The sequence below is a fragment of the Syngnathus leptorhynchus genome, chromosome 1, assembly GCF_054491065.1.
Source record: "Syngnathus leptorhynchus isolate UIUO chromosome 1, UIUO_Slep, whole genome shotgun sequence".
In the NCBI taxonomy this organism is placed as follows: Eukaryota; Metazoa; Chordata; class Actinopteri; order Syngnathiformes; family Syngnathidae; genus Syngnathus; species Syngnathus leptorhynchus.
In genome coordinates, this window is record NC_141195.1 from 17,347,188 (window position 1) to 17,367,751 (window position 20,564).

General features: G+C 42.0%; 2 protein-coding genes across 2 annotated transcripts; both read right to left on the reverse strand.

The window, feature by feature from the left end:
• Positions 1-1,550: 1,550 nt before the first annotated feature.
• On the reverse strand, positions 1,551-7,108 carry LOC147062343 (natural resistance-associated macrophage protein 2-like). The gene is made up of 16 exons (XM_085907886.1): positions 7,066-7,108; positions 6,315-6,407; positions 5,901-6,049; positions 5,598-5,723; positions 4,883-5,002; positions 4,685-4,791; positions 4,537-4,607; positions 4,397-4,464; positions 4,069-4,224; positions 3,836-3,994; positions 3,663-3,749; positions 3,408-3,527; positions 3,189-3,338; positions 2,656-2,729; positions 2,429-2,582; positions 1,551-2,016 (listed from the first exon to the last, which is right to left on the reverse strand). Exons 1-16 carry the CDS (start codon positions 7,085-7,087, stop codon positions 1,909-1,911), a joined length of 1,764 nt encoding a protein of 587 aa, XP_085764012.1. The 5' UTR covers positions 7,088-7,108; the 3' UTR covers positions 1,551-1,908.
• Positions 7,109-8,909: 1,801 nt separating this feature from the next.
• Positions 8,910-19,973, reverse strand: marchf9 (membrane-associated ring finger (C3HC4) 9). Its single transcript, XM_085916975.1, has 4 exons — positions 19,548-19,973; positions 13,454-13,609; positions 11,334-11,526; positions 8,910-9,496 (listed from the first exon to the last, which is right to left on the reverse strand). Exons 1-4 carry the CDS (start codon positions 19,890-19,892, stop codon positions 9,165-9,167), a joined length of 1,026 nt encoding a protein of 341 aa, XP_085773101.1. The 5' UTR covers positions 19,893-19,973; the 3' UTR covers positions 8,910-9,164.
• Positions 19,974-20,564: the final 591 nt, after the last annotated feature.

The window sequence follows — 20,564 nt, forward strand, 5'->3', positions numbered from 1 at the left end:
ACTTGGTGTCGACTGAAAATTACATCACAGTTGTCACTCAGGTCACGGCTCACCAGTTTTAGGAAGCTGGAAATTGACAAAAACAGAATGTCCCCTGTTTAATTCATATTCCACATACAAAACATTAATCAGAACACTACGTTGCGACTAGTTGGGCTGCACAGATCGTATTAGATTTTCTTTTTACTTTCCCTTTAAAATTGCATCCTCATAACTCTCATTTTCTACTGTAACCAGTGAATTAAGACGCTCTGGCATGAAAAGGCAATTAAAAAAAAAAAAAAAACATATTTAATTTGTCACGTGGTAAAACTGCTCTCAATTCCAGTCCCTACCGAGGATGTTTTTGGGACAAAACGGACAAAGAAGGCAAGTCAGCCAGTGCATCAACAGAGGCATCAATCATTTCAAGTGTCGCTTGTCCTGAGCAAGTATAAAACGCCCTTCTCTGGAGGTGGGATAATTTAAGGGGTCATGACCCCGGCGACAAAATCCTTATCCCAAGACCACAATAATAAAACAGATATTCTGTCAGTTGTTGCTGACATCCAGCTTGATGCAAAACAAGCATACAGCTTTGAGAGACGCCAGAATTACACAAGCATAGTTGTGATCTCATTTCACTCGGAAACCAAGTCCATTTGTACATTTGAGTAAACTAAGCCATAAAAACATTTTTTGTTGAGATTTTTTAAACAAAATACGTGGTTTGGCTCCTGAGTCGTGATCATTTAGATGTAAGCCAGAATGGAACTCAACGAATGTGTTGTATCATTACACTCGTATACAGTAGTGCATTTATCTGATCAGCCCGCACTGCCTCCATGTGGCCAAAGCATGAAGTGCAGGACCCACCAAGCAAAGTACTAAGTACAGCAATGCTGGTGCGCATTAAGAAACGAGTTGAACTCGTTACGTGGCCACGTTTGTAGCTCATAATACTCATATCTCAAATCCTATTATCCCATCAAAATAAATGCAAATAGCTATCCACCATCCAAAATGTATTTCAATGAGTATTTCAAAATAGCACGGACGTGAAGAAAATAGATAATCTAATGATAACAAAAAAATATATATACAAAAATACATGAATTAGTTTTCCAGATTAGACAAGTCGTTTTAAACACCAGAGATTTGGCCTTTTCTGGTGGGCACGATGCACAACACATTCGCCACTAATCATCTTTGCAATCAACAAGAGACCATGAATGGGGAATATCTTAATTGCTTCTCTGAAGGATGTGTCAATTAACATCTCAACCACAGTTGACACCCTCAGTCTGTTTACATTGTTTCTTTTACGATTTTACTGATGTAAAAAAGTAACAAGCCCATTATGACAAAGGAGTAAGAAGCATGTGTTTTCAAATGTAGAGAGGAAAGGTCCTCAAAATATTTTATGGAGTAATTCCTAATTTATTGCAGTCCCACCATGGTGAAAGACAAAATCCGCAAAGTAGCAATCAGTAGTATTTATTCACTGTATTATTTACACATATTTTAAAGTTTCACTCATATAGTACTTCAACAAACAATTTATTCATGTTAGGTGCAGGCATTATTTTTGCGGCAATTCATACATTCAACACGGCTTGACACATCATCAGGAGTTGAGGCCGATCATCGATCAGCAAATTGAAAAGAAAAATTCGATCAGAAGATGGACCAATCTGTCCAATCGATTTAAAACAATTTATTTGATAACTGTTCTGTCGACCCTCGCTATTTCCAGACAATTGGGACCGGCCCTGCCTACGAATAAGAAGCTGAAAACGATGATAAACATTCAATACATTGAAAATGAAATATATACTACATATATATGTATTTTTTGACTGTATATGCTATGACATTTTACCGGAGATGTGCAGTTCAACATCATCTTTGACCTGCTCAAAGATTCCTTCAGGACTCAAACTCCAGCTGCGGCTCAATAAGGACGACAACGTCGTTCCTTCTGCGGCCGCTTGGATCCAGGCAATGCACACCCAGAGCAATCAGGCACAACCACGCCTGCACAAACAAGTGAGCAGCAAGAAATGGTCCGAATTTAAAATCGTTTTTGCACCTTACATTTCTACTTATAGTTGGGGATGAAGAATGAATGCCGGATTCTCACTTTTATTTCATAATTGTGACTTCAATTCTAACTTTATTCTCAAATTGTTTCTGTATGTTTACAGAAAACACGAATTAATACATCAAATTCAGCAAACCAGAAGTTGCCTCAATTCAACCATTGGAGATTAAGCAATGGTTAAGGGTGCTTTAAATTAGGAATGAATTGAACAGAATGGCACACTTTGTTTTTTCCAGCATGGATTTCTGAGACCTGACTTCTATTCATTTTGGACACTCTGGGAAATGTTCATCTTGCTCAGTGATATTGACTTTAAAAAAAAAAAAAAAGACAAATGTGACTTACCAAGTATCCCACAAATGCCAGATAGGCTACAGACAGTAAGGCGGTCAGCACGTAGAGCCACACATGGCTGAGCGTTGATACGTAAATCACCACAAAGTACATGTTGATGGCACACACCACCAAGATGACCAGGCCGCCCCAGATCTTAAAAAACCTGCCAAAACAACATGGACTCTGAGTTTGCTTCCAAGCAGACGCAATCTGATTAATGTTGATGGCGGCCTCACAATCCATTGGCAAAGTCCTTCATGAGGGATGGCAAACTGGTGAAAGTTAGTATGGGGATGAGGGCAAACGGAAGCTGTGGGACACAAAGAAACTTTATCCGGACAAGAAGAGGTTCATGCGCGGTTATAAAACTATTTTTTTCTTTTTCCTGTTTGTAGGTCCTGTTTAATCTAATCTACAGTAAAACAATGACAGATAATTGGGGTAGAACTAAATTACGAAGCAGAAGTCAGTTAAATAAAAAACGAACTTGTACTGTTCACATTGCATTAAGAAAATAAATCAAGTGAACGTTGGATATTGGGAAAAAAATAGCTGCAGTGTGAACATAGTTTTAGGCTGACCTGAAAAAGTTATAGTGCATTTTAGGTTTATCCTGAAATTTCACCCCAAAACCCAATATTGCCATTTTTTGCGTATAGGACCAAAACAAAACCTACTTTACTCCCATCACATGTTAGAAGAACAGAAGATAGGAAATGTGCTACTCAGCTGCTCCTCTAGGGTGAGTTGCGTTTAAGCGGAGAGTGACCTGCATGCTCTGCAGCACGTTGAGGAAGTCATTCATGCCAGTCAAATGTTGCACGTCCTGAAAGATGGCAACCAGCAGCGTGGGCACGATGGCCAGGGAGCGCGTCAGCGACACCCGAGCGAAGCGAGACCAGCGCAAGTTTAAGAAACCCTGCGGAATTAAAAGACGACTGTGCAACCGAGAACAATATTTGACACAACGCTCGGCTTGTGCACTGACCTCCATGACAAACTGGCCCGAGTACGTTCCCGTCATGGTGGAGCTCTGACCGGCCGCCAGGATGCCAACAGCCCAGATGTAGAGGGCCGCTGGCCCAAAGAAACATCCCAGTACCACTCCCTGAACACAGACAGAGTTGCAACTCTGAGCTCAAGTTTAGTGTCAAACGAAATATCCAATGAAGAGAATGACACATTTAGGGCTGTCATTGTTTTTAGAATCTATTGTCCTGAAATTTGCTTGAAAATGCATTACCCCTTTGTAGATGTCCACTTCTAGAGTGTGGTTGTTGAGTGGAAACAAGTGTGAGTGAGGACTCCCTGTTTGGTTGCAGACGTTGTTCTGAAATAAAAACGGCAAACAACTGTAAGAAAGAATCCAGAGAAAAGCAGAGAAAGGCACTTCAAGTTCAAAGAGGAGAAACACACCACTTGCACATTTGTGCGGTCGTAGAAGGCCTCTGCAAAGATGGCCACCACAAACACGTTAATGATGAAGGACACCAACAAGGCTATGCAGGACTCGATGAAGAAGTACTTGTTGGCTTCACTAATCTGATTCTTGTTCGACCGATCCACTTCTCGAGACTGAAAAAGACATTTGTGACCACCCGCCGGTTATCTGCTGCGCCTTCACAGGAAACAAGAGCGTCGACGTTTACCTTGACGAGAGCAGAGTGAAGGTAAATGTTGTGGGGCATGATGACAGCTCCCACGATGCCCACTGCCTGGCCGAATTGGACGGTTCCGCAGTCTTTGCAATATGGCACGAACATCCCCATCAGCAGCTGGTTCTGGTCTGGACTCACGGTCACGTACTGGTGGAAAGGTAGAGAAGACAGACGTAGGTCAATTGGTCAGTCACCAGCTCAAGCAAATTCAAATGTCAACAGCATAACTAGTCAACGTTCCCTTTATTTGGCACCATCATCAACATAGCAGTGCAATTGTTGTGGGGAAAGCAAAATATACATAAACAAATATTTGTACCTCATATCCAAACGTGATGGCCATAATAGTGATCAGCAAACCGAAAAAGAGTTCCAACCTCCTCAGTCCTGCAAGACGAGCAGACAAATTTTGTTCCGAGCACGTGTTGTCCGGCCTATTTTGACAACAAAATCACTTACCGTACTTGTCTAAAAAGAGGAAGCCAAATGTGTCGACGATTGTGATAAGGACGCCAGCCCACAATGGGATCCTGTCAGCAATCGTAGCAACGAGAGCGCTAGGCCACAATTTTGAGAAAAAGTCCAATGCTTTTGCGTGAGTTCACACCTGCCGGATGAGAGGAGATTAAAGGCGATAGCGCAGCCAATCACCTCCTGCATGTCGGAGCCGATGATAGCCAACTCCACCATCAACCACAGGATGACACGGGGTACCTGCGCACATGCCGCAAATGTCTCCTCACTTAGCTAGTACGGCAAATATACAGACATATTAATGCAGCTGAGATATTGCGTGGTCTCTCACGGTGTGGTAGTGGCGATGGCAGACTTGGGCCAGGTGCATTCCGGTGACCACGCCCAGCCGGGCCGCCAGCCTCTGTAGTAGCAGGCCGATGATGGTGGCCCCCAGCAATACCCACAGAAGCTGACAGACAGGTCCAAAACTATCATTGTTGACCCTCCAGAATTGGCTCGGTAAATTCAACTTCTGAAGCCGTTTTTATTGAGAAACAATAACTGAACAACTCAACTGTGTCTTATGTTTGGACACATGCGAGCGAGTGTGGACAAGTGACACGTCTCAACTGAGAAACAAGATTTGTTTATCGGGAGGAGCTAACTTTAGCCTGGGTTGGAAGTGGAAGTTAGAGGAGTTTTACATCAGGTGAATTGTTGTCTGTGCAAAACATGCAAAAGCCATTTCTTCCTTGGTGGAGTGAATGGTGAATGGGGACCATGACAATTGCGGAGCCCCCCGCCCCTTTTTTTTTTTTTTCAGCAGGCTTTGCTCTTCTGCATATGTCAGATCGATCTGTTTTTTCAACATTTAATCATTTTATTTTTACGTCTCATGTAAAAGGCTTTTGAAATGACTGTTTTTTTTTTGGGGGGGGGGTTACATTACTTGCAGAGGCAATAGGGGCTCAGTCCCAAAACCCTGAGTAGTTTAGTCGTGTAGTCGACTGCTGCTTCTTAGATCACTTTTAAAAAATCTTTCTTTCAAAAAAAAAGATCTGTACCTTAAAACCAGCCTTTGCTCCAGACTGAAGGTCTGACTCGATGTTTCCCGGGTCCAGATAGGCGATGCTCATCAGGAAACCCGGCCCGGTGAAGGCCCACAACTTCCGCAAACTAAAGCCTCTCTGCTGTTTAGAGGAACACGTACAGAACCCCAGATATGACATGGGGACTTTTTTTTTCACCATATTCAATGACATTCAAATCGTTCATTTGTATTTTGTGCTCACATCAAACCTAATTTGTGGTTACAAATGAATCAGTCTGTTTTTATAATCTAGACATTCCAAAATGATATGGATTACCTCTGTGTCCTGTTGGGGTACAGGGACCCTCTCCTCCAAATAAGTACCAGAATTGGCTCCATAGTCAGGACTGTGGAGGAAGGCACCCTGGTGTGTGTGTCCGGTCGGGATCACAAACTTGTTTCCGCAGACGGCAGCCTCTGAATTGTCTGTCACACAAACAAATTAGTTTAGTCTGCCTTTTGTCCTAGGTGATCTCAACGCAACAATTGGGCATCTTCTACATTTTTAAAGGCATCAACTTTATGTCATGTTTGTCTTCCCATTACATCATTCACTTTGACTGCTTTTTGAGAATTTTGCCATAGGGTATCAAAGTACCTTAAAGAGGTAAAGTAAGGAGGTCCAAATGTTGGTAAATTGACAAGACTAAACAATTATCACCCATAATTGATGTGTTGACAAAAATGCCACCTTGTGTGTTGCCGTCTTGTGGTTCATCGTTGGAACCACTGGGCGGCAAAGAGGAGGCGTGCAGATTCTCAGGTGGGGGGTCCCTTGCCCTGGCTGGAAGCACAAAGGTAATCCTTATCAACGTTAACCTCAACACATATGCACGCAAAAAAAATGGCAACAGTATACGCTGACATTCGTCAACGCATAAGTGATGCACCAAAACCAACATGCATTGATGTCTTCTCTAACAACCCAAATTCTGTCATGAAGCCATACTAAATGCAAACAAATGTTTACAGTGAATTTCCACCTATCTTCAGCGATTTGCTGAAAACTCACCTATTTGCAGTTTTCTTTTTATTTCTATGATAAGATGCAACAAGATGGCTGGAAGTGATACAAGACTAACATCAAAGTATTTTGGGGAGGAGCTAACGGCTCGGTTTTAATGACAAGGAGCTACATACAGTAAAATGTTCAGGTGACACATTACGACTGTGAGACAACTATAAAAATCTTTCGTGTATAGTTAATATGGACTTGTTTAGTGGAACTTTGTAATTAGTCTGTTGTTTCCCTCTTTCACATACAGGTTAAATGATCAGAAATCCCTAAACCTGATCCTAACCCCGAGTAAAATGTTTTTCCACTTTCTTGAATAACAATGAATGAACTAAAAAGTTTTCCTCTCTTGTTTAATTTGTGACTGACAGATATAGCGGGAAGACGGCAAAAAAGAAAAGAAAGAAGTATCAGAAAGCAAACTCACCTGGTCGGAGGAAGGAGAACATTCCGAACTGCCAGATTGTTTGTTATTTCTGGTTAGGCGGGGACATTTTAAGTTTCGGAGGAGGAGGAAGTATAAGTTGAGAGTGAGTTGAGTTTGGACATTGACCCTGAGTCAAGGTGCGGCCACACACACACAAATCAGTTAAATATGAGCGGTCTTTTGAGTTAATGATATTTATTTCTATTAATATAATCGTTTTTAGTTCTCATTCCTACATTTATTTTTATTTTCAAATCAGTTTTGAATTTTTATATTTATTTATGTATATATTTGGGGTTGTTTTATATCATACGTAAATCTACCGGACTGAGGTAGATAAGCTTGACAAGCCAAGAAGATTCACAATATTAAAAAAAGTCTTTTTTCCATTACTTGCTGATGAGTATTTTAAATTAAGCTCAAATTATTTTCAACATAATTATTATTATAATTGTGCCATTAATCCACATTAAAACCTATCCCATAGATGTTGTTTAGATGTGACACCACTCTATGACTGTCTAAGATTTTTAACTAAGAGACAAAAATAAATATGTATATCTTCAAAACAAAAAAACCCCCACAAAAAAGATGAAAGAAATCGTACAACAATTCAAATATTTTTTCCAACAAATTTACATGAAGCATTCAAATTCAAGAGCAAAGTAACAGATCCTGCTCTGCAGGAATCCACCACCGCATCAAACTGAACCAATCTAATCATTTTGTTTGTTTCATTTCATCTTTTGTGTGTGTCTGTCATGAAGATATTCCTCTCTTTTGTTACCATGTCAGTGAAAGTGTTCATTGAAGGCAGTACTTTTGCACAGATGCATTCAAATCATGCACATTGAAGCAGAGACAGAGAGTCGGAGTATTAAGAGATAATTTGATCTCTGGTTTTAATCCAATTGTGTACTTATCAAACGGGACTCGACACACAGCGACGGCAGCAACAATATTTTGTCGCTGTCTTAAAGAGCTGTAAAATACTGCCTGGCTTTCTTCCCGTTTACAAAAAGTTGGTGCAATAAAATCGGATGGTTTGAAAGTGTTTATTTTGGCAAGCACCATTCGAAACAGAGCAAATTTGTGTTCATGTTATGTGATAAATAAAATGATATACCCATGCAGAATTCCCTGTGAAATGTACATTTCATCTCTGTTTGGCGGAAACCTGCGAGTGTGGAAAAGTAATATCATACAACTTGAACAAAGCGGTGCTTGGGAACTCAAAACAAGCTGCCGGTTTTTTTTTTTTTTTTCGAGTTCCTGTCAAGTTGTCATTTTGACAGTTTGGGTTTCCGCCCAACAGCGACAATATGTATTTATTGCAGAGAGATTATGTCTCATTGATTTCTCGATTATTATTAGTCATTCATTCATCTTCCGAAGCACTTATCCTCACAATGGTGTGCTGGAGCCTATCCCAGCTGTCTTTGAGCGGTAGGCGAGGTACACCCTGAACTGGTCGCCAGCCAATCGCAGGACAAACCACACTCACAATCACACCTATGGACATTATTGTTATCAGTTTCTTCCTGTTTGTTTTCTTTCTGTTCCGTCTATTGGCCAGCATTGGGAAGCTTGTTCAGATCAAGAATTGGACATACTGGAGGTGACTGGAAAGGCTCGACATGTATGTATGAGTTACATGGTTTCTTGATCCGTACAAAATTGAAGTTGGAGTAGAAAACAAAAGCAGGAGAAGAGATGCAAATGTAATGCGAGGATCAACCGAAAGAGAAAAGTCTCTGTGCATCCTGATATTGAACTGGAAAAAACATCTCATCGTCTCCCATTAGGTTAAAAAGACCCCACCCGCCCACCTTTCCCATCCTTCCTTGATGTCTTTGAAACATATTTTGTCTTTTTTTTTTTTCCCACCACTTCCTCCATTATTGAAAAGGAGCATCTGGCTTCCTTTTAGTTGTAAGAAACAAGTGGAGAACTCCTGGTGAGTGTCTCGGTGTGATGTTGATGCTCCGGGCGTCACTTTGCCTCCTTTGCGAGTCCATCTACTATTTCGGGTTTCATATTTCATATCATGTCCTTTCGCTCAAAGGCAAAGAGGAGTTCTTCCGAGGTCCTTCGGGGCCTCATACGGTGGTGACCCTCATCACCACCTCCCGATTGGCGGCGGCCCCGATCCGCGGGTCGTTGGGCCGGAGCTGGCTGAGGATGTGCAAGATGGTGTAGCCGCAGTGGTGGTTCAAAATAGTTCTCAGCCTCCTGCCCTGGCGGCCCGCGCTGCCGCCCGCCAAGCCGTGAGGAGTCCCGCGAGCCCCGCGGGCCCCCGCCTTGCCGCTCAGGCTCACCGGGTCGCCCAGGTCCTTGGCTTTCTCATAGTTCAAAACTTTCCACTGCTGGTTGACGGCCTGCCATCGCTTGAAAATGCGATAGACCGACGAGCCTTCGTGGATGATGAGGCCTGCGGGAGAAAGGAGGAACTCTTCAGATGTTTGGTTGTCGCAAGCTTCTTTCTGACCGACGGCGTATTTAGCTAGTGATCCCGAAATAAGCATTGTCAACTTCTAGTGTTTTACTTGAATACCGTGGTGCTTTGAGATACAAGTTACCCAACTTGGGAGTTTTTGAGACATGAGCCAATGAATTTTTTTGCTTTGACTTCCAAGCACAAAACTGAAAGAATAGCATCAGTTTGGCAGACTGTGAACAATTCTTCCAAAAAAAAAGTCTTCAAGCTGTTTTAGGTCACTCTCATCTGAAAGTTACAATCAACAACATAACCTGCACTAGCTGAACGCTAACATTAATGGGAAACGCCAATTAGCATCTATGCGGAAACCCTTTACGCAACATATATCTGAACAGGAACGGTGCTAGAATGCATGTCAACAATCAAACACATTCTTTTATGCGAGGAATAAAAGACTAGCAAAAAACTAGCAAAAAACAATAAGCTAGTCTGCTGTGTTTGTGAGTAGACATTTTGGAATCAACATTAAGTGCTGTCTGTGTATATTTGTTGCTTAACAAACAAACAGAGAAACAGACAGACAAACAAACAAACAAACAAACAAACAAACAAACAAACAAACAAACAAACAAACAAACAAACAAACAAACAAACAAACAAGCACTCCTGCTTGTTTTAAGTTTAATAAACTTAAAAATAAAACAAAACTCCAACAAATGCAGGTCTTAAACATCCGGCCCCTCTCCGCCTGGGATGAGCATGGTGATATTACTATTAAACTATAAACTATTACTGCCGTACTGAGGAGACAAGAGAGGAGCTGAAGCTCCAGTACAGTATGACAGTAAGTTTGTCCAAAGTGAAAATGATTTTGTTTTAGAGCTGAGCTTGATGGTTGAATTTTTGTCACATTGTGATTCCAGTGGTGACAGTTTTTAATTTTCTGGATCATACATCAGTACATGATAAATGAATTGATCAAACGGATGGATGCTTCCTGCGATGGAAGCACATGTGACGCCACCTGCCCCGCCGTGACGTCATCCGTATTTGCTTCCTTTCAACTTCCTTGCGGTCTCCTACCTGCACACCATCTGCTTCATTCATTTGGCTTCCGTGCAACGTTGTGTGACCTCAGCGAGGGCCACAATGTGCACTGAATACATGTAACGAGCCATATTGGTATTCATATTTCTGACGCTGTTTTGTTACACAGCTTGTTGCATAATGCATCCACTGGTCTATGTAATGAGAACCACAATGAGAGCTCTTGTAAACATTGCACCCTTAAAAAGATGATAGTGCTCAGTTTTGACTCATAACACATATATTTTTTGAGCTTGTTTTGTTTACACTGTTTGATTAAGTGATCATAGTCTTTCAAATCATTTGGCTATTTTTGGGCCGGGCCGATAGCAATCAACTCCAAATAGTGGGGTTCGACTATACAGTAAAGAAGTTGTTTAAATAAACTGGATGGATTGGTTCATTTTCTGATAGGCTTGGTGATTGGTAATGTGTTTTTTTTTTTTTTGTAAACTTGCTGGCCGGCTCTAAAATCATGATTGTGTAGTCATCCCCCCCTGCCTCCTCCAATGCATTTCAATAGGCATCAATTATAAAAAAAAACAAAAATTGCGATTTGCAGGCCGGAAACAGATTCATGGCATTTCCATTCATTTCAATGGAAAAAGATGATTTGATATGAGAATTTTGAGTGAAAAACAAATTCATCTTGCATCTCAAAGCACCGCTTTGTCAAAGTGTTTTTTTGAAAAGACCTTTCGTATCGTATCGGACTTGATTCGTTTGTGTTTGCGCACTTTACCTATGCAGACGATGTCCATGAATCCGTACATGCCGTAGCAGATTTGGAAGAGCAGGTCCTGCCGTTGCCACTTTGCCGAGGGGCTGAGGGAGGACCAGATGAGCCAGGAGATGCTGGCGATGAGGAACAAGGAGCCCAGGATGATGGCGGCGATTTGCACCTTCTCGATCACTGTCAGAGAGATGGCCTGCCACTGCACCGCAGCACCAAGGAAACACACAGTCATGCAAAAGCACTACGTGGATGCAATTGAGGATTGAGAACCTTTTGCTATTTTGCTGGATTTAGTTTGAAGCATAAGCGAACATTAAGAGAGATAGGATCTATTGCTAATGAGCTGTATTGTTGAGCAGAACCAAATGATCTTTTAGTTTCAAAAATGTCCTTTTTGTTTCAAGAAATGAGACAAAACAACAAAGGAAAAACTGCAACTAAATGCAATGGAACAGGATGATTTTTTTTTTTTTTCAGTGTACATTTTCACTGATATCAAACTTTTCCAGAAATGTTCTGTCAATTTTTATTCCATTGACATGGCCAAATGCTTTGTTTCCTGGCTTCCGACTTGCTCATATTTCCATGGCAACAGCCAGCTCAACCAATCAGAGAGGTGCACACATGCACTTCATAGTGTGCAGGGAACCTTGTCCTCCTTCATACAAACATGCTTTTTTTCTCTCCCGACCAAAGATTGCACTATATTTCATGGAGATGTGCAGCATCTTAAAAAGAGATGAATGGATAAATTGAAGGATGGATGGATGGATGGATGGATGGATGGATGGATGGATGGATGGATGGATGGATGGATGGATGGATGGATGGATGGATGGATGGATGGGGTCGGTAGGTAGGTAGCTAGGTAGAGATTTTCTATGGGATACAAATGAGCTTGTTGCATTACAATTCCTACCCTGTCTACAAATTGCAACACAAAAGTGTGACATCACCAGCAAAAAATAATCGGAGATTCTTTCTTCAAGACTCGAGATGGCAGTTACGCCAATTTCCCAATAAAGTAATCTGTGCTTGTCAGTTGAGATCAAAAGGTAGCCTGTGTGTGTTTGATAGGTTAAGTGAGTGATAATTTTATGTCAGTAAATGTTAAAAATGTAGATATAGAACGTCATTTGTCATTAAAGTGAATTATCTTTAATGACACTCTTGTTCATAGCTGCCACATTTAGGGAAGGCCGTCTTGTCTCATGCAGATGAGGCCTTGCTCAGCCCACCTCCTTCTTTGTGGTGTGACCATTGTGCGGAGAAAGTGGAACAGCGCAGACATTAAGGTTGCACAATGAATCGAATTTTCATTGTGACCACCATTTTGGTAACCACCATTATTATAATCGTCGGTGAGCGGTCAAAGATTTTTTTTTCCTTCGACTACAAGGACGTGATAGCATTTAAGGCTTGTTCCTAAATAACAAGAGAGTGAAAGGGATTAAACGTCTGTTTTAAAATTTCACAGTTAACATATGCATTGTTTGTTGAAAATTTGATACTATAATGATGATGAATAAACGTAATTGACAGTAACGATCCAAATAATTGTGATTCACATATTGGCTTTAATTGTACAGCCCTTAAAGAAATGATTTCATGGAATTAATTTTTATCTCATTATATTGGGAACACTGCATACTAAATTTTAAATCCAAAGGTGAAGAAAAAAATCATCAATGTTATGATTAATGTACAGAAAACAAAGACAAATAATCGGTGGGTTGATTGAAAAAATATTTTCTGGAATCTATTTTTATTCTTCATACATGTGCATTTTTCTTTAAGTCAAATATTTTAGACTGAAAATGATTTGTCATCGCTGTGAATCACTACAAGCATTGTTGGTGAGAACTACTTCTCATCTGTGTTGCATGTTGAGGATCTTCCAGTCCACAATGATTTTTAAATAAAATAGTGACTACTGTTATCAGGTTGTATAATGAATGAAGATTAAAAAAGAAATCAAAATCAGGCATAACTAGTCGAAATGTATTCATTGAAGCTTATTTAGCGAGTTGACTGCCAAAATGTAAGCTGTAATGTACCCAATGAGTAGACATTGTTGTGGTCATCGTTTTGCTCGGGCCATTTATTCAATGGGACAGATGTCATACCTGCAGAGGGTTTTTGGTGCTGATGGCCAAAACCTGGTACTTGAAGTAGCAGAGTTCACAGCTCCAGGAGCCCCTCTCGCTGATCCAGCGGATGAGGCAGGGCTGGTGGGTGCAGCGCACCGACCCGTCACACCGGCACGGGCTCAACAGCTCTCCCTGCAGGACAAGATTAGTATGACAGCAAGTCAGAAAAACAATAAAGTAGACTCAGCTGAAAACAATAGGCGCTGGGTTACTTCCGGCAAGCAGAAAGTGAGTGGCATGAACTGAAATGGCAACATATGGCTGATTTTGGGTGCGCGCGCGCGCGTGTGTGGGGGGGCGAGAGAGAGAGAGCGAGCGAGAGAATGATTATATTAGGACATTTTCATATAATTGAACATCTGGCTTCCTTTGCAATGTGTTGTGCACCGTAGATAAAGCGCTAACCATTTTCCAGGTAATAAAAAAAAAAGTAAAGTATTACTGCACATTTTGGCGATACGGAAATTGCATGTGGCATTATTGCGATGACGATATTTTAGTGATATATTGTGCAACCCTTCTTTTTCGACCTTAAAGAGGTCAGTCACATCAGGCCTGACTGACTGACAGCTTAATCGCTCGTTTTGGATACACATGAAAGACTAAGTGAGCACATCCACCTGCGTGTTACTGTTTTGTGGTGCTAAAAAGATGCTAGGTGCTAAATATTTCACACGGCGCACATGCTCATCTAATGATTGGGTACCGGCCTGCTCATGTGAAGCAGCACTCCGCTGTTGCTCAATAACGTCGGCGCACTCAGTGCTGATCGAGTATCACGTTTCTCCTAAAATGGAATCTTTCCTCGGTACTCGCCGCGACTCTTAACACAAAGCGCTCGAGTGTCTCGGAGACCGGAGGGATTGTTTTGATCATCCTCGCTCGCTCGCTCGCTTGCTTGCTTGAATTTGTTCATTCAAAACAGTAGTGGGAACGTAACCAAGGACAAATATTTCGTTAATGGAATAAATTAGATTGATTTTCTCATGTATCTTTTCTTAAGTTTTGACTTTCCAATTGGAAAACAGATATCTTTACTCTTGTTCAGTTTTTGTGCCTCACTGAAGCCAATCAATCATCAAGCGTGTTTACTTCATGTCGCATTCTAAATGAATTTGTTCTTTTCGTTTTGGCTGACAATCTGTTCCAAAATGATTTGTTTTCGCTTTTAACAGATATCACAGCATTTTTTTTTTTCATCTTCACCAAATCTACTCTTGACATAAATATAAAGATGTATACAGAAATATGACTTATTTCATGCTGCCCAGTTGACATTACATTTGTGGTTAAATTTGACATTCTAATTAAAAATAAAGAGGGAGGTTTGCAGACGTACTATAATCTGAGTGTTGAGTTATCTGAATATAATCTGAGCCATCTTTGACACTAGCACAATGAATGAATGCTAAGCAACATTTATATTTCATAATTGTCATGATCATATGATATGATGAAAAACAACAAAATACAATTTCTGATTTCTTTTTTTAAAAAACTCACCACACCTCCCTATTGACCATTGGCCTTCGCAACGTGTATTGATATCTTCAGCGTAACCAGCGTTTGAGCCTTTGCCAATGACCGAATGTGATTGTAACCATAACAACAGCCTTGACTCATCCTTGCATCATTTTGATGAGCACATGATCGATGTGTCGATTTTCTTACAATGCAACGTACTTTTGTGCACAAGTCGAAAATAAATATGTATATATACACAATAGACATTCTACAGTCAATGTGAACTCTTTGTCAGGTCCGTGATCCGAGCACTACTACTGCCACAAAATTCTACAATTTGCCATCGACCTTCATTTAAAAGGAGGAAAAGCTCTTTGGGTGGATGGTTGGATAGAATGAAAAGAAAACAATTTTTTTTTTGCTCATGCACATGTTAACATTTAAGTCAACATGAGGAAAATCTGTAAATCTAAAGGTCAAATGTGTGCTCACACTCAGATAAAAATAAGTCATCATTTTAATGCATGATCACTTGGTCATATACTGTAGCAAATGAGTGAAAGGTGCATTGGGAGATGCATGACTGAACGAATACGCAAGAAGTCACGAGACAAATTCTGGTCAGAAAAGTGGCACTGACACACATCACCTCATCGTAACATTGTGATGTTACTTGGGAAATGCCATTTTTTAGGTTAGCAAGACCTCGGTGAATGTAGCAAGAGTGTGTCATAAAGCCGGCCAGTCTCTGGGAAAACGAGGTAGGGAGTCGACTATTCGGCTATTGTTACCCCTCCCTGCCTGCCACCCACCTTCAGCCTCAGCGTCAATGTTTGCAGAGCAAATGATGGCTAGAAAACAAGCAGATGGAACATCTTTTATCGTATAACTCATTTCCTAGGGCCTTAAAAAGTGAACGGTAGCTTAACTAAAGCGGCTGCTGGCCTACCTGACATTTGGATGGCAGTCATGATTAAAATTGTGACCGGACCATCCTGCGAGTGATAGATTACACCCTGACGAGCCTGTCAGGACTGATATGCGCTGCCCGTCAACCGGCCCAAGATAAAATAAATCCCTCGCTTTTCATCTTGTCTGTTAGCTCTATCAACTGTGTTGCCAAATTTCATTGTTCGGTCTAATTTAGCGTTGGTTTAAGGTCCATTCAGGTAGAGAGCATGCAACGTACTATAGCTGATTCAATTTATCTCGAGATAACGGCCGTTTTGTATTTTTTGCCCTAGCAACCAATCAGATGGCCGGGTTTACTATAGCACTACTTTTGACTGACCACACCTAAACCCGATTACCTCCAGACTTGGTCAATAAACTCTGATGAAAAACGAAGCAGGGCCAGCCAATAGTTTATAGTTGGACATTTTGAACCAGGTCACGACAGTGATACCGGGAGAGCCAACAATTTTTGAGGTGTAAACATTTCTGATCTAATTAATGAGACCATGCAGATTTTTTCAAACGAAGGCTGACATACATTTGTCAGAAGGGCAGCAGACTGACACGTGCGGCCCACATGTGAAGAGACGACGCCTGCCAGTAATTGGCCCGCTGACGGCCCCCCCATGCGAGACCTCTTCAATTATGAAATAACAAGAAAATGGCAAACGTGCACCCTGCCTGCACCAGGAAGACTTAGCACACGTGAATAAGCTAACATCAACATGACCACCACTATAAACTGACGCTAACCCTCAAGTGATGAATCGCGGACCCAAAATGTCTCTTGTTTAGTCATCAGAAGGCTTTTTTTCCAGAACTTTGTATTTTCAAAAGGCTATTTTGTAAGAATACATTTTCTTTACGCAGATTAATTTATGGGGGCAACTGATCTACAATGGAAAAGGGCGTACAGGTCCCAAGGTGCCCATCACCTGAGAACGGGTGGCACAGTGAACTAAGCTCGCTCTTTGTCTGAAAGTCAAAGCGGGCAGCTCGGGGCTGAGTCGCGTTTCCGGAGAGCCCAGACGTTGAGGCGCGCGAGAGCAAGTGTATCCCTAAGTGTCGTCCGCTTTACTACGCTTCACAAGAGAAATGCACACAATGAAGCAGATGTCATTAATTAGCACATGGGCTGTAATAACACGTGTGTACATGGGAGAAGTGACTAAATAGAAATATCCATCTGCGCTCCTGCACCATTATCAAGTCGCCGACTTATCATCTTGGCCTTCAGGTGGATCTGCTGGTGTTGAGCACATCAGGTGACAGACACGAAGCACAGATGCGCATCATGACGTACGCTTTTGTTTTGACTCAGAAATGTGGAAAAAAAAAGTGCCAAAGCGTTCCTACGGCGAGAGAGAAGTGAGAGGTGTGACTGACAGGCGGTGATGGTCCGTTTCTTATGACTCATTCGCACTGCGTTTGTTTGTCATGGTGAAGATCTAATTGGCTAACTTTCTTTGTTGCTATGCTGGCAGGGTGGTGAATGTTCCTGCTACTCTTCCAACCCGGATGAGTTGAAAGACAACAACATCGGCATACGTGCTTGATATGAACGTTATTGACAAAAAAGGACCAGCGTGGCACAAGACTTCAATTTGCATGGAGGACCGGTAACATGCTGTCACAACAATGCCAAAAGGTTTGGATGGACAAAAAAACACTTCTGTCAACCTTGAATCTGTGCTTTTTTTTTTTTTTTTACTTTTTCGTTGCTTGTCTGCATAATGGGTGTCCGTCGAGGACAGACAGAACGACAGATGGGCAAATCTGTCCTAACTGCCTACCTAAGGTTATGGAGAAAATGTTATCCTACATTTGAGATATCTTAAAGCCCCTAGCCCACAAAGCTAGCTCAGAATCATGTTTGAATGTCCTAAATTTGACTGAATTCCGCATTGAACAAAATGAAGCAATTCCTCCTGGATCAGATCGAGCTGGGTCCTCCTCTGCACTCTCCTCCTCTCAGGTATTCAATAGGGTTGATATCTAAGGACTGAAATGGCCATGGGGGGGACCTTTATTCTGTGTCTGGTGAAATTTGAAGGATATAATTCTGCAATAATAATAATAATAATTCTGCAATTATTGCAATTCTGCAATCAAATTTATTTTCCGTTTTTTTAACACTTCTTAACCAGGGCCACCGTATGTGCGTCATATTTTTAAATCTGAAACCTTTTTAAATATTTATTATCAGGGGCGCAGTTACAGGATGCCCGGGCGGCAAGGCCACCCACTGCTTGTCACTCTAGGGCCACCAGACTGGCCTAGGGGGGAATTTTGATAGCAATGATTTTCTTTCATATTCACGTGGATGCAATATTCTTAGACCCTTAGATACTCTGCCCAAAGTCTATCTTGTAATAATTGCACATTTAAAGACAAAAACTAATAAACAGTTTTAACGAGACAGTTCAACGAGCTGAACATTGGCACCTTTATAAAATAGATCCATATGTGAAAATTGTGTCAGACTCTAAAATTCACACCATTAAAAAAAATCTGTTGTGATTTAAGGGCTTTTGGGGAATGGGCTCGTCTACGTCACACAATGTGTTTTGTTTTCTGACTTGGTTTGTCATGTTCACTTGTCACCTCGCGTCTGCAACGGTGATTCACTGCCATCAAACTCATATGCACATTCCTACGCTTGAAGCGACTCATTTCTTGCTCTTTTAAGTGTCAGCCATGTAAAGGATAATTGTTTTGGGATGTTGAAGAGGGCCCAAGTCGAGATGTCTATATTTTGAGGCTGGTTGATCCTTGTTATTTTGACATTCTAAGCAATGTCTGTCCAATAATTTCAATTCACTTCTTACACTCAACATCAATCAAACTCATTAATTTCACACCATAGTAAGCACATAACATAGCTAAGAAGTAATTGTTTATCCATCCAGTCATGGTTTCATGAAATAAAATGCACCCATATATAGTGCAGGGGTCACCAAATCCGATCCTCAAGGGTTCCAATCCAGCCTGATTTAGATGCATCCCCAATGCAACACACTTTTGTGTCATTGTGCTTTTAGGATATGATTTGAACGAATGAACCATTGATAGTATGAAAAATGGCTTGATTGGCAGTAAGCTATAGCAAATAAATAACTTGTATAAGAGTGAAGTAGAGATAGTACACAAAAACAAAGACACTGCAAAGAAAATGGCATCATCTGGCAAATTAAACTCAGTAAAATGTTGCCTTTTACTGTGATGGGCAGTGGATTTGTGTGAATTTTATTTCCTGAAACCCAGACTGTGGTATGATAAACAATGACAGACGCATGCACGGCCACTCCTCAAGCAGGTGTTGTTTACCCCACTGCAAAAATCTGCTGATTATTGTGTAATTGCATTCTATTGCGTTGATTGTTATTCTAAAAATATTAGAGCATATATAACATCACGCAATCACTTCCCACGTTAATTCGTTCAACTTATCACGTTAAAATGTCAAACTTAGCACATGAACGTCATATGACCACCCCCCCCTTCCAAAATCAACTGTGGCGGCTTCCGCATCCCATCGGAGAAAATCCCGATAAACTGTTGTTGTTGTTGTTGCAGCTGCTGACTCGTGATGTAAGAAGCAAAGCGGTTGGTTGGATGAAGGAAGTTGCAACAAAGCGAATGAACGCAGTACCTGCTCAAGGCCTTGGAAGCAGATCCTGCACTGAGGGCTCCGCAGGCTGCTGGCGGTGCTGGCGAGTGAGACAGCGTCCAGGCCCACTTGCAGCTTGGGCTCCTTATCGTCGTAGGCCTGCAGGCTTCGCGGCCGCGGCTCGCTGCTGCCGTAGTAGTCCTCGTCGTCGTTGCGCGAGCGGCAGTCAACGAAGGGCGGCCAGCCGCAGCCGCCCATCCCCAAGCCTCGCATGGCGGCGGCCGAGCGCTCGGAGGAGGAGCCACCGCCGGACGGGCTCGATTCGGATCGCATCAACACCAGCACTTTCAGTTCGTTTAGAAACATGCGGATCCGATACTTGAACATGTTGGGCCCGCTACATACACACGCGCACAAGCACGCCAATACACCAAAAAGTGCGCTTGGATGCGTGTTGACGCTCCTCGCTTGGACAATTCACGCGCTCTCACTATCGGCCAAAAAAACGAGCCATGTGTGCCAAAAGCCAGCGTCCATTCTTCACAAAACACATCCCCATATCATTTGTCTTGTGTCGGGCAAACAAACAAGACAGCCGGCGTTCATGTGCAGCGAGCAGCTTGCAGCAGCAGCAGGGACGAACGCGAGACGAGAGAACGACGAGCCATCATATTCGCTCGCCGAAGCAGAAGACAGAGCGACGCCGACGCGGGCGACTCGACGCGGGCTGTGCGGCACCACGACCACGACACGCCATCCACGCGCTCACATCTGGGAGCCTGGGCTACAATCATCATCCAACAAAAGAGCCAAACGGGCCGAAGAGAGACTAGCGAGCTGCATGGCGCCTTCAAGACAACAAAAGAGTCACAGCGTCCGCCTTCACTTTCTTCCTCAGTCCATCTCCTCCCAAAAAGACAATCATTTGCATTTTCCGGCAAAAACAACCGAGTGCTGCCCGTCTGCCGCCATCAAAGGCGGAAAAACAAAACAAATCACAAGGCACCTTGTGGTTTTATTTGGGCTTCAAGTCCGAGAACCCAGAAGACCAAAAAGGCG